Source organism: Clytia hemisphaerica, unplaced genomic scaffold (assembly GCF_902728285.1).
Source record: "Clytia hemisphaerica strain Z4C2 unplaced genomic scaffold, Clytia hemisphaerica genome assembly, whole genome shotgun sequence".
NCBI lineage: Eukaryota > Metazoa > Cnidaria > Hydrozoa > Leptothecata > Clytiidae > Clytia > Clytia hemisphaerica.
This window is the reverse complement of record NW_027103951.1, coordinates 37718-52545: the sequence shown is the minus strand read 5'-3', so window position 1 is coordinate 52545 and position 14828 is coordinate 37718. Positions and strand designations below refer to the sequence as shown.

Sequence of the window (14828 nt, the reverse complement as noted above, 5' to 3'; positions counted from 1 at the left end):
AATTATGACCTGCAAATAAAAACTTCTCTGTAATAGAATTGTTTATATGTTAACAAAGCTTGGAGAAAATATATAGGATTTCAATTGAATAAGGAAGAAAACAATTAGAAAAGGATAGATAAATATTGTTGGACAAAGCATATACATTATATTGATGAGTCAAGATAAAAAACATTATCTAAGAAATGAGAGTGAGCATTACTTAATAAAAAAAAACAATCAACAGTTGAAAATAAAAGTAAGGCTGGCTAACACTCAAAATTATGTAATCTTAATAAGCACATCTAGACAGGCTGTGCATGGACACTCTTTTTAAGAAACACAATAATATGATAAAAATTGCTGTAAGATAGTCTAATGCTGACATCTTTCATCTGAATTCTTATAGATAGCATTAAAAAAAGTAAGTAGGAATTTTTGAACATTTTTTCCTCTCTGACCACTAATTAACAACCAATGATTCCAACCTTACTATATTCCCAGCTCTAAAATAGGATATTGGAATTAGATGAGGGATGTCAACATTAGGACAACTTACGATAAACAGACAGAAATTGATTGACTATGACAGTTAGTCACACTAGGAAATCAAGCATCAAGTAAAAATGGTCTGAATGAGATGAGCACCCCCCTCTACACTTACAGCCTCTAGCCTTCAGAGTCAAGCGCGCAATACACCTTTTTTCAAACTTCTAAGAAATGGCCCGGGAAAATGTGCGCTCCACCATTATATCATATCATATCATATCATATACCATTGTATAATATCACGAATAGAGAGAGGATTTTGTTTGACAGAACTTAAGCTCAAAAAATCAACTTTCCCTAAGGAAACACAGACAAAAATGGGTTTGTTTACCTCCAGAGCCCAAACGTTGGAGAGCATCAAAATAATGCGCGCGCATTAGTTTTTATACAAATTATGGGAAAGGTGTAGAGTCATATCACCAGTGCACGAACGGCCCCAGTGCACGAACGAGCGTCTTTGAACTTGAAAAAACAACCAAAAAACAAACTTCTATAGAACTTCCTTTGTGCAGCAGAATCCTCAAACTATTCCTTGCAATCTCTCCAAAAATTAAAAATAAACAGAGCACTAGAACAACAACAAACCCTTTTGAACGAGGCCAAGTAAAAAAATCACGAAATTTGGGATTTTTGTAAATATGGCTGATCGCGAGAGAAAATGTTTTTTATAAGAAAATTTGCGCAAGAAGAGTTCTGAAAATGACTTTCCTCTGACATTTGAAAGCGCTGGCGATCTCAATTAAAAAAGAAGACACTACATTTTCACCCTTTTCGACGACCAAAACTTGAAAAAGAAAACAAAAAAATGGACGACAAGAAAATATTTACAAAAATAAACAGGTTAGTAAAACGCTAAAGTTCTTTTATAAAAAAGACGCTATTTTGGTGAAAAACGGCGTGGTTTTGAAAAGTTCAAATACCCCTGTATCATCTCGAAAGAGAGTTAAAGTATTACCTGCGAGCGAAACTCTAATCTTTTCTTTCAAAAGATTGTTCGCACACTAGTTCCTTGTTCGCGGACTGGGTCTGAATAGCGCTCGCTTTAACGACTTATTATTCAAAGAAGAAGCCTTCAAATAAAGTAAAAACAAACTGAAAGAAGGACTTCAAGCTTGTTTACAAGAAGGTCAAAAAGGATTTATGTAAAAACCAAAAGTAAGTCAGAAAAGAGAAAAATAAGTTTGCCGTTCGTGCACTGGGTGCCCCCCTCTATTAAGGCGGTCATCGAAGACCGAAGAAAAAAGACCGAAAAATTGTTCTATTCGCGTCACCCGCCCGCATCAAATTTTCCGCTGACATCAAATATTCCCCATCATCAAATATTAGGGGTCTTCGACAAAAGACTTTCGAATTTTATATCGGCATTGGGCCGATAAGCTTCAGACCCCCCTTGCTCTTATCGGCCTAAATTTTTCAAATCCAACTTTTACATCTTTGAAAACACAATTTCCTCCAATCTTGTCCGCCATCGCCTTCCCACCCGTCATTGTTGAATTTTTGTCTATTTGTGCACCAACATTGAGTTTGTTCATACCCGCATTGATATTGTTAATCAAAACGAAAGTTAAAGGTGAAAGCAAGTGAAATCATATGCTTTCAGTGGAGTTTGTGGACGAAATCAGAAAGAAATTGGCTGAAAGTGAAAGGATTTTAGTCTCGATACTTGTATTTTTATCGGTATGTAGTTGGACCCCCCCTCACCCCCTTATCGGCCCAATGCCGATAAAAAATTCGAAAGTTTTTTGTCGAAGATCCCTTATACAATACATACATAAACACCACCGTCCATTGACCATTCGGGGTGTGTATCTATATCTATAAAAAATCAGATCAGTTTTGTATTGTTGTAGATACAAAAGCAGGACATGTAAAAACGAAGTCTGGCATGAAAACTATTGCATAATGAAAGCTCATTGTGAACTTGATATAAAAAAAACGAAACGAATACCTGATTATGCTAAAGAATGAATAAGAGAAGAAAATCACATGATATGATGAATCTAACGCAAGGTCTAACGCAAAAACTGCGCCATTTTTGTTCCCGATTGTTTTGAAAAAATCACCTACAAATAGAGCGTTTTTGGTACAGTTTCGAGATGCATCAACGGACGGACGATTCTGTTATCTGATATTCCGATGGCGGATTGGCGGCCGCCCTTGCCTGCCATGTACCCAGCCAGGGTTTGAGAAATTCCTTTCTATCAAACGGGATTCCTCTCTACCATACTAGATTCCTCTCTATCAAACGAGATTCCTCTTTATCCAACTAGATTCCTCTCTTACGGAACGAGATTCCTCTCTATCAAACTAGATTCCTCTCTTGTTACTCTATCAAACGAGATGCCTCTCTTACGGAGCGAGATTCCTCTCTATCAAACGAGATTCCTCTCTATCAAACGAGATTCCTCTCTATCAAACGAGATTCCTCTCTATCAAACGAGATTACTCTCAATCAAACGAGATTCCTCTCTTACAAACGAGATTCCTCTCTATCAAACGAGATTCCTCTTTATCAAACGAGATGCTTCTCTTACGGAACCAGATTCCTCTCTTGCGGAACGAGATTACTCTCTATCAAACGAGATTCCTCTTTATCAAACGAGATGCTTCTCTTACGGAACGAGATTACTCTCTATCAAACGAGATTCTCTATCTTACGGAACGAGATTCTCTTCAACTCCTCTATCAAACGAGATTCCTCTCTATCAAACGAGATGCCTCTCTTACGGAACGAGATTCCTCTCTATCAAACGAGATTCCTCTCTATCAAACGAGATTCCTCTCTATCAAACGAGATTCCTCTCTTACGGAACGAGATTCCTCTCTATCAAACGAGATTCCTCTCTATCAAACGAGATTCCTCTTTATCAAACGAGATGCTTCTCTTACGGAACCAGATTCCTCTCTTCTATCAAACGAGATTCCTCTCTATCAAACGAGATTCCTCTCTTACAAATCGATATTCTCTTGTTGAACTTTCTGTGCCACCGTAGATATAGGCTACGGCCGCCCATACTAAAGCTCTAAAGGAGCGGGCCAAGTTCCCATCGGCGAGGAATGATAATAGTCGGTCTTTGATGATGTGTGCCGCATCCTCAAAACGAGGGCTGGGTTACCAAACCTCCTGCGAAATCTTTGTGACGCAGTCTTGCAAAATTCCGTAATGTAAACCTTCCAGATGTTGAAAATTTTCCCGACATTTAGAGCCTTAGCATGTCGGATAGAAATTTCACCATTTGGGGTCAGATAAACAATTCTGATAGGATACTCCGCGCACATGACACGTATTCACTCTAAAGGCCATAGCTCCAAACTCCAAAGATAATCAGCTCAGGTTGGTCCACCACTTTGATCTTTTTCATTGATTCAGATTTGGGACGAATATTAAACGAGCTTTTGAGCACGCTAAATGGCTAAAAGCAAAACAATCGCACCAAAATGAAAAACCAATCACAAACACGCTGTCACGTTAGCAAACTTGACTTTTTCTCGAATGATGCATTCATTAGACCAATACCAGTCCACCCTGTCTGTTCGTGCGTCAGTGAAGCCTCCTTCCAAGAAAACCGCATATATTTTTCAATCTAAACCTTTGGTGGGATGACGATATCATCCGGAAAAGCCAACCAGATCCTTCATTCTGGCAACCAGATGCAGAAATTTTCATCCGACACGCTAAAGCTCTAAAAGTCGGAACAATTTTCAACATCTGGGAGGTTTAGATTACAGAATTATGCAAGACCACGTCAAGGATTTTGCAGCGGGAGGTCTGGTAACTCGTAGCCTTCGTTTTCGGTGGGGATTGGCGAGTCCAACCGAAATATCTTCAGGTTTAGGCGAAAGGGTAGTTGAACAGGACTGGGATGCGCCACACCAGATGCCGACTATCATTCCTCTCCGATGGGAAATTGGCTTGCTCCTTTAGAGCTTTAGCGTGGGCGGCCGCCAATCCGCCATCGAAATATCAGATAGATCTTTCATTCAATGTTCAATATCTGGAAGCACAATGGTTTCCTGAAATCCCCTTCTGACACCTTTGTATGGTCGCTGTAGATTTGCACGTAAACCCTTTTGTTACCACGTAAAACGAGCCAAGAACAATGCTATTGTCCAATTGTCCAAACACTACATCAATATTGTATTGATAGATCGAAGAACATTAAGACTGGACAAAGCTTAGAGAAACAGTGACTCAAAACAATTAACGGTAAATCCAACAAGTCAGATATTACAGCTGAACTCTATTCTCATTTCAATAACTTGTTAAGCACTCCACGTTTTCCAAATTCCGATACTGTAAGAGAAACTAATCTAAGGCTCGATGAACTTCTACTAAAGCAGTTAGTTCACAATCTGCCAGATGTTTTTGACGTAACACTGAATGAGATTTGAAACTGCTCCTGGTTGATTGAAATTTGGAAAATCCAGAGATCCTTTTCAGATCAAAGCCGAGCATATTTTCTGTGCTACCTTCAAGTCATACCTCCCGGACAAACTGCTTTTGCTGTCATGTATACCAAGCCTACTAGGCACCTCAATTCTGATTCCACCCGTTATTTTACCTGTGCATCGATTTTGCAACTCATTTTGTAGAAAGTACCACGCCTTCTTAAATTCAAAAATTTGCAACGACGTCACACTTTCATTAGAAAGTTATTGTAAGGGCTTCTTCAATTCGAAAGTCAAATCCCTTTTTGGACGGGAGTTTTATCGGGTAGTGCTAATTTTCTCGCTCAATCATATGTGAAAAATAAAATTTAAAACATAAAATTAAAGCCACGACGTATCAGCTACCTGCTTTTTCAAAAGACAAAAAAGATTTTTCTCAAGACTGCAAGACTGCCTTAGATGGTCAATACCTACCACTGGTGAAAGTCGAAAAATAAGTTCCAGGACCAATTCTTTTCAATTACTACTCTCTTATTTGATAAATTTCGATCAAATGGAATGAGCCGATCGGCCATGTATTTCATTTGAGCTAAATTTGCATCCCTGTCTGTAAAACAACAATTAGGCAGGTAAGCGAACCAATATTTTCCAAATCATCTTCAATCATTCATATCCAACACTGTTCAAAATGTCAAGGTCGTAGCACTTGTCAATCTAGAGATTTTAAGGAGACCTCGAGCCTCCCCCCCCCCCAAGCCCGAGGATACTTCTCCTAGTACAAAAATAGGACGATGCTCGAAAGGATAATATTGTTTCATCTCTGGAGAAAAACCTTACTTTATCATTTTAGGAATTTTGAGAAAAACACTTTAAAACATTCTTTATGCACCAAAAATATCTTTATTTAATTTTCCACACCAATTAAAACAACATAAAAGCTAATGTCTGCAATAACAGAACGGTCTTAAGTAAGGATATTTTCTCGCAATGCACTCTGGTTGCTTTCCATACATATTCAAACGGCTGATATTTTCGTTTACCGTAACTTTAGATGTCTTCACATTATACTCCACTGAGCCTTCGAATACACCATTACTAGGTAACACTTCAAACACAATCTCATATTTAATTTCGGTTGCCGTAAAATTTGAATTTAATTTGATCTCACAATTATCGCATTCTGCTGTCCGTAATGTTTTCTCGAAAAGTTGAACTTTCTTATTTGGTAATTGACGGCTTGCCCTCAAAACCTTACTCAACCGAAGTTGCTCGCATTGAGTTCGGCTTTCATTATATTTCTGAAAACGTGTATTAATATTCTGCACTAGCTCTCCAGCAATTGTTTGAACAATCGAGTTTGAGATATTAATGTTTGTATAAGTGAGGCAAGGACACCAGTGCTCATCAATCCCAGCTTTTTGACACGTCCGATTTAAAGGTGTCAAATCTGTAAACAAACTCGTTCCGTATTTATGCTTTGTATCAATTCCAAGGATTTCTTTAAAGGTGGTATAAATATCATAATAAGTGGTCAAAAGCTTCGAATTCCGTTTTAAGTTTCGGAATTTTTCCGGATTTCGTTTCTTAAACCATGGCGGGAGAGTGATCGAGACAAATGGAAGACGCTCTTCTAATTTCCCTTGCACCGTGCTTCGGAATTTCGATGTCGTGTCACCATGATCGCCATGTATGAGAATCAAGCTGTTATTCCGATAACCCGATTTTTCTAGAAATGTGAACAAATCGGTAATATCGGAATCCACGAGCGCAATACGCGCGGGCTCTTGATGTGTCAGCGCGGACGAAACAGTGTATGAGAAACTGGGTACGTTTTTGTATTCCTGTAAAAAGTTCTTCAGATATTTGAAGCCGAGCTCAAACGGGCATGATATAGATCCACCCGAATTTTCTCTGACATATCGGTCAGCTGCTATCCACCATGGGCGTAAATATTTATCAGTGGGTGGGTTCTTGAAACCGTGAAGGCGATAGTGAAAGGCGTTGACCCATGCTTCGTCTTCACTGAATAGAGTTGTATATCCTATGGAGTAATGGGGAGAAAAAAAAATACTTAGCTACTAATTATAGGGCTACAACACTACAATAACATATTGCCGGGAAATTGCTGAGTGCCGGCAATATATTGAAGGATGTCCGCAATATTCTCAAAATATAAGGGGATTGTTTACAGAAAGAAAATTCACTTTTAAAAGAGTATTAGTTTTTTACTTTGTACATCATGTCAAATATTGCTTGCCAATATTTTGTATAGTAGCTAAAGCGGTGAGTCAAAAAGTTATTTCACGGGCCAAACCAGGCGAAGCGAACAGAGGCTTGAAGCCGCAATGAAAAACAAAACTGATTGTGATGGTCCATATTTCTGCTTTCATTTTTACCCATATCCAAAGTTTTTTGAGTTTTCTATGTAAAATTGTTATAAAAACTCATTCGAGTTGGTGTTGATTGTAAATACCTTTTTTACGAAAATCGTTGAATATGAAATTCCAGCGATCGACCGTTTGAGAGTTTGGAAAACCACGCCGTGCTTCAGGTAATTCATGTTCTTGTTTACCGACCAATAGCGTGCAGAGTTGAGGTGTTGTACCGTCTCCGTTGATCGTATGTCCCTGAAAATCAATAACATAAGCTGGTTAGAGAATACACGTTTTTTTCTATAAAAACAAACTATATAAAAAACAAGACTTTGATGGCCAAAATATTTAAAACAATTTAGGAATAACTTTAAGGCTTCGCGGATTCTATATCATTAAATTTCTTAGGAAATCGCACAACAACAATCACAAATAGCGAAGATCATTTTCGAAACATTTTTAGGCTTGAAACTCAAAAAGTTAAGAGCTTCCGAAATTTTGGACGTTCTTGTGAAGAGAAAAACCTGTACGTTTTAAATCCATTTGAGAAAACCTTCTAAATTAAACACCTAATTTAGACTACCTTTTTTCACGTGGTCATTTTCTCGTTTACGATAATTAAAATAGGTGAACAAAATTCTGCCACATGATAAAAAATCTTTTAAAACGTATAAACTACCCAATAACTATCCAATGGACCAAGAGTTTTCGCACAGGGCGAGATCAATTTGATTAGTTGTTTTACGGGCCCGACCGATTCTGAAATTTCAAAAATCGAAAAAAAAATTATTTACATTACTTAAAACAGACTGCTAGATTTTCAAAATCTTGGTAGTTTTTCCAAGGTTTCGAGAATTTTATGTTCAATTTTTCATTTTATCTATGAATTCAAGCTTATTGTATCTTTTTAGGAGATTTTATAGGTGAAATTCTACTTTTAATTTTATTTTTACGCCAACCGAACGAACCTCTATTTTGGGTAGCTTGGCCCGTAAAACAACAAATTAAATTGGCCTCGCCTAGTAAGAAAATAATAAGTCATAGAAGCCGGCGGTAGACAATTATTTACCTCTAAAATCACTGAATCAGCATTTTTCTTTAACATGGAATACGTCTTTTTCAAATAACGTTGAGCATCCGAGTTCGAAATCGAATCAGACATGACCATAATAACATTCAGCTGGTCATCTCGCCTTCGAGAACGAATATTTTCGGACAGTTTTGTCTTTTTCCGGACAGGAAACATGTGGAATTCGTAACTTGATTTATGGTTGTGTATGATATCGACAAGTATGAAATCTTCTTCCAGTTGGATCTCTTTATCGATATCTAAAAACGAAGAAGAGATTAAAACATAAATGTTGTTTTATCTGATATACCTTATCGGGGAAAAAAATGTCGGAGTTTTATTTAGTCGGTTTTTTTTTCGCCGGGGAAAAATTTCGTCACCCCTTCAAAATTTTCGTCACTTTCCCCCGACATATTTTTCCCCGATAAGGTACATCTAACAACTCTTTAAAGCATTAGGATTTAGATGTTTTGATATTAGAGTCGACCTCGTAAATATGTTTTCCAGGCTTGATTTACGTTACCAATGGACGCAAGAGAATACCCTGGTGTTGGCTGATACGTCATAAAATATCTGACAGTACGGGACGAGATGGAGTTTTTACAAGCTCTTATTTAATTTGGTTGGTCGTTAACAAGTAATAAAACAATTTTGTTACTTTTTCTAAAGAATGCGTCATTCTTACTTCAAATAATGAATTATAATAGTATCTTATAAAAACTTCATCTCATCTGAACAGTGCGAGGATGTCATGTCAATGTTATTGTTTCATAATCCAAGAACAAATGAGATGTGACGTTTTGTTTTCGAATTGCATAATTATACGTGTTCCAATACCAGACAAAGCCAAGGTATTAGCGAGTTCAGGTATTTGCACTTTTGGAGACGGTAAAGTGACTGACTGAAGTGATTTGGAATAAACCACAGTTCTGACCCGCAAAATCGAGGACGGTAAAAGTACTGATTTACCGTCGTCCCCAGTTGATCAGGATCTAGTCAAACTAAAACCTTACCGTCTCTGTCGCTGAAAAACACAAATACATAAACTCGGTATTATCTGGCGGTAGCGCTATCAGTAAGCATAAAAAAGCCGATAATACGCAGGGAACAAGACTGAATAAATGATAACCAGAGAGACTTGACGTGAAATGCTTGAAGTCGTCCCATTGATATCATCATTATCAAAGACACAGAATTTTGATGTCATTCATCTGATAAAGTCAAACCATAGTCACTATAAAAAATCCTGGTCTGGAAGCCTTTTGTTTCTTTCCATTTAATTGTTTCTGACTTGAACTTGCGTTTGAGAAATTAGTTTATTTTACTCGCTTTTTGATCATGTGATTAAATCTTAAACCAATCCCAAGAGGAATACTTGGTAACGTGATCAAAAATTGAGCAAATCGATTTTTATGTTTTGATATTAACAAAGGAAAAAGCTAGCAAAAAATTAAAACAATAAGCTTCCAGAACAGAGTTTTTATACGGACTATGGTCAAACCCAATTCGTTTGTGTTCATCAGGATTGTTAGGGTGTATTCATGATGGGCGGCTGCCCAAATTTCAAGGAAGCAGGCAGATTTATCTATATATTTATCTATAATTTGGTAATTTGTTAACCCTCTCATATGCTGATAACTCGATTATAAAGAGATTGATTCTACGAAAAACTCATTTAGGTTAAAAAATAAAATAGCTATTACCTATTGATTGTGTCTCGTTTCCAATTGACTGTACGAAAAATCTTGCAGTGTAAGAATCACACGTGTCTAACTTGAACGTTTTTCCGGTCTGTAAAATACATTTGCTGGTAGAAATATGTTCGATATTCCCGTTCTGCTGGATGAGAAATGTTGAATCTTTCTGATTGCATTTTGATGTGTTGGCAAACTTCAGTGTTTCTAATGAGAGTAAAAGGTTATGCATGAAACAGAAACGATCAGTACTGTGTGGAGCTGTATCGATGTTTGGTAAGTACTAGGCAATCCTAAAAAGATAACATACAACTATGGTCAGATTAAACCACGTTTAGCCATTACATTCCAGTATCGTTACAAAACGTCGTACCGTTTTCGATACAATGTGTTGATACCAAATATTCGAAACGTGAAAAACAAGATGTTAGAAAGCAAAATGGATCGAAATGTTTTTGCTTAACGATTTTTTTATCGAAAGGGAAAATACTCGGCCGTTTTTTATGTTTCGAAACGTTCCGAAACACTTTGTTTTCAACAAAGACCATCTCGGAGCGATTCCAAGCCGTAATGTTTTAATAGCTATCTACTCGAAAGTAGAGGAGGTCAAATTTTCCCTGGAAAATTAGTATGGCAGATCAGAGAATTTTGTATTCTTTTGGGTTTAGTGAAGTTTATATTTGTGTGGTTAGCTATACATGAACTAAAACCTTACCGCCAATAAGCTGAAGGCATTTCTTTGAATTTGCTAGATAAATTTGTCCATTTTTGCCGAAGGTGAACTGACGTGATCGTTTGCAGCTTAGTTTCCAATCATCTGAAGTAGCTAAGCTCCCATCTTTCTGAACAATAACTGCAAAGTTTCCTTGAAATACACGAAGACATCTTTCTTCACCTGCCAGAGAAGACAAAGATTCGTTTTATTTGTTAAGAAATTCATTCATGCTGGAGGATGAACCTTCCGGGGTGACAAAAATGTCCAGTCCAGCGGGTCGAAAAACTGAAATATTTATGAAAATTTTATCGAAAAAAAGATATGACCTACTTGTCTCATATATTTGTTTTTAGAACAGACTAATTTTGTGCTCGTCTCATGAAAATGCGACACCAAAATACATAGTAAAAGCTTTCAAGAAGTATAATAGCTCGATACAAATAAATTTCTAACATTAGTGCTTTACAGGGACCCAGTTAAATAGACTGATAAGCTGGGAATCAAATAGGGGACAAGATAGTACCAAGCATTTTTCCATGGATTAACGAAAGATATCTAGGCCTGGCACAGCTGCCGTTTTATACACGAGAAAGTTAAAAAAGAACACAAAATCACATACCATGTTTGATATCAGTCAGTTCTTCATCGCTTGGTTTCAGTGGATGCCATTTAGATAATTTGACGTTGAAATCATCGACTCGCTGGATGTAATAAAATCCAGCACGTTGGACATTCTTTAATTTCAATTTCAACCGTCCACCAGGAAGGATCTGGCAATGTTGTTTGATGCCACATTTTTTAGCAGTTCTCCATTCAACATTAATATACTTTCTAATATCTGGATGAAATGGATCTAGATCTGGTAGAATGCATTGTTGAGATGGTTTAAAATTGCTTTGAGTTGGTGATTCTGGTGTTGGAGATTTTTTTGATGGTTCGTTTTGAGGTGAAACTTTTGATTGACGATTGCCACCAGTTGTCGATTCTGGTGTAGGAATGGTTATTGTTGGGTTACTTTGAGATGAATCTTTTGATTGGAGATGGCCAAATACTGTAGATTTTGGAGATGTTATTTTTATTGTTGGGTCATTGTGAGGTTCTTGTCTTTTGTGGTTCAACAATATCAAGTTTGTTGGTAGGCTTTGGTCGTTTTCATTTTTCTTTGGCTTGATCTCAGTATTGACAACTCTATTCAGAGTCTGATGTCCAGATATGGTAGTTTGTTATTGTTTTGTGAATTTGATGCATCGTTAGTTTGAAATTGTTTGGATTCATTGATTCTGGTGGAGCCAGTTGTTGCTTGATTCGGTGACATTGTGGTAACGCCAGTTTTACTTTTCTCTATTTCTGATTTCCTTGTTTCTGGTGAAACCAAAGTTCTCCTTATCAAAGATTCACTTGGATTTGGCGATTTTGACTGCTCATTTCTTTTACCAATATGATCAGATTCACGTTGAAACTTCTCTGGTGATTTCAGCGATGTCTGAGAATCAGTTCTTCTGGGTGATAACAAAGTTGGCCGTTTTGTTACAGTCAATTTGTCAACATTCCCTATAACTATCGTCCTCAATTCTGGTGCTTCTATTTGAACGTCTCTCCCAACATCTTTGTTTTGACCAGCTTTGTCACTGATGGATTTTGAACGAATGTTCCCTTTTATCAAAGGGTCGACATCTGATTTTCGGACAAACTCTCCAACAGTGTCTTTATTTCTAGCATCTAATAACCTGTTTTCGGGAGAAGGTTTAATTAAGTTCTTGGCAACATTATCTGAGTTTTTCGCCAATGGATTTCCAACGAATTCTTCCCGTTTCGATAAGAATGCCAAATCCTTACCTACTCCATTTTGACGTATTACCACGCCAGTTTCCATGGAGATATCAAATCTATAGCTACCATTTTGAATTTGTTGTATCCGATACGTCAAATACCAAAACCAAAGCAAGTTAGCAATTCCAAATAAAAGTCCTAGTAATGATATCACTCTACACCAGAACTTCATCTTATGTTTAGCCAGCCCAAGCATGGCTTACAAACTCAAAAACCAGATCTAGATAAGAAAATTCATGAGTGAGTGAGCTGCCCAAAACGGGTTATGGAGAATTCGTGATTTGTCCGAAACGGGTTATGGAAAATTCGTGAGTTGTCCGAAACGGGTTTTGGAAAATGCGTGAGCTGTCCGAAACGGGTTTTGGATAATTTGCGATTTGTCCGAAGCAGGTTATAGAAAATTCGTACGTTGTCCGAAACGAGTTGTGGAAAAAGTTTGGATATTAGAAACGGCACCAGATAGACTTCTTGTCTTTAACCAGCCCAACCATGACTTTCAAACTCGATGTTATTCCTCCTAGATATAGATTGAAAATTCGTTGAAATTGAATTGTGATGGTTTGTTATCCAATACATTTCCGGATCATCTTCATCAATAATTATTAAAATCAAAATGAATTGATAAAATAAAATCATAAATATAGCAGTAAACATGGTGAGGATTTGAAGTTCAACTTTCTCTGACTCTGACTCTCAAGTTTCTATTTTGAAATTTTCTTATCTTTTTTCCTCAATCTCAATTTTATGTATCCAAGACACCGCAGTATATTATGTGACAAATACTTCAAAAAACCACTCGATGAATTTAACCGTCGATATTTAAGTCGCTGATTTTGCGAGTGTTGATTTTTAGTGTGAAAGTTGACTAATGCACATTTACGATGCTTCAAAATTTTACTTTGAAAAGCCTTGACAGCTTTTTATTAAAGTGAAAGTATCTTGTGTTCGATACAAAAATCTCAGTTAATTTAATAGACAAAAATTTTGATAATAGATCAAAATTATCGCTATATGAGGTTTTATGAGAAAAATGTTTTTCTGTTTTGACCGATTTTAAGACAAATATTCGATGAATTTACAGCATGACTTTTATGGTTATTAAGAATTCCTGAAAAGATTAGGTTTTATTTAAATCTGTGTGCTTATAAAAACCTTTTAGTATTTTCTTTGTTAGACATTAGTGTAAGCTCTTACACATTTTCTTTTTATAAGAACATCCAAAATTTTCGAAGCATTCGAATGTTCATAACTTTTAGAGTTCCAAGCATAAAAATGTTCTTAACATGTACTTATTTTCGCCATTTTATGAGTATTTTTGTCCCTTTTCCTAAGAAATTGGGTGTTTAAAAGTCTACAAAGCCTTAAAATGTTCTTAACTTGTTCTTATATTTCGGCCATCAAAGCCTTATGTTCTTAAGGTATTATTTATCGTAAAGCTTTTTAAAGGAGATTTAGCTTTCATTTCGATTGAAAATGTTAGGCTATTAGACACCCCATTCTCACAGTCCTTGTAAAGATTTTTTCAGCCGGTGGAGGTAAAAATAACGGACTAAAACTCGATGGAGAGGAAAAAAAGAGCACAATATTTTACAGTGAGGATTTACTGATCTGATTATTATTAGATTATAATTTTTCAGTGGGGTTAAAATTTTGGCAATTTTTTAAATAGGAAGAGGTACCGCAGTGGGGACCATGTATCAAGGGGTTAAAAGTTGATCATCCCCTACAAGTATAGAATCTGAACTTTCTTCTTATAAAAAAATGAATAAAATGGAAATTGCATATTAAAACACGTGTCCAAAGAATCTTGTTCTTTCCAAAATAATAGTTTTGTCAAAACTTAGCAAACACGTGTTTTCTTTCTTTTGAAAGAGGAAAAAAGAAGATCACCATAGAAACCGTTGGAAGCATGAGGATTTCGTGTCAAAACATCACGAAAGTAGAAATAGTAAGACATAGCTTCAGCCAGGTTTTTAGCTCCCCCCAACAATTTACTCCCCCAAAAAATTGCCTTGTGCTAGGTTCCCTAACACTTGGGGAGAAAACAAAAACATTGTTCTCCCGCCCCCGTACAGAGAAGTCAATAAAAAATATATGCGAGTACAGTACTAACGGATTCGTGCACCTTATATACTACCTGGGGTTTTGTAGAGGTCTGCGATTCAGACTAAGTACAGTACTGATAAATGAAAACTAAATTTTACTTGTATTAATATTTATGTTTACAAATC

The 14828-nt window shown here is 36.6% G+C and overlaps 1 protein-coding gene across 1 annotated transcript; it reads right to left on the bottom strand.

Moving 5' to 3' along the window:
* Positions 1 to 5794: 5794 nt before the first annotated feature.
* On the bottom strand, positions 5795 to 13527 carry LOC136810113 (uncharacterized). The gene is made up of 6 exons (XM_067066681.1): positions 11387 to 13527; positions 10768 to 10947; positions 10062 to 10259; positions 8359 to 8618; positions 7391 to 7544; positions 5795 to 6958 (listed from the first exon to the last, which is right to left on the bottom strand). The coding sequence occupies exons 4-6, from the start codon at positions 8533 to 8535 to the stop codon at positions 5856 to 5858; spliced, it is 1434 nt and encodes a 477-aa protein (XP_066922782.1). The 5' UTR covers positions 8536 to 8618; positions 10062 to 10259; positions 10768 to 10947; positions 11387 to 13527; the 3' UTR covers positions 5795 to 5855.
* Positions 13528 to 14828: the final 1301 nt, after the last annotated feature.

Coding starts and splice junctions, on each gene's coding strand:
- LOC136810113 (XM_067066681.1), bottom strand. CDS start 8,535: ATGTTTCCTGTCCGGAAAAAGACAAAACTGTCCGAAAATATTCGTTCT. Junction 7,545..8,358: donor CTGATTCAGTGATTTTAGAG/GTAAATAATTGT, acceptor ATTGATTTTCAG/GGACATACGATCAACGGAGA. Junction 6,959..7,390: donor CAACGATTTTCGTAAAAAAG/GTATTTACAATC, acceptor ATTACTCCATAG/GATATACAACTCTATTCAGT.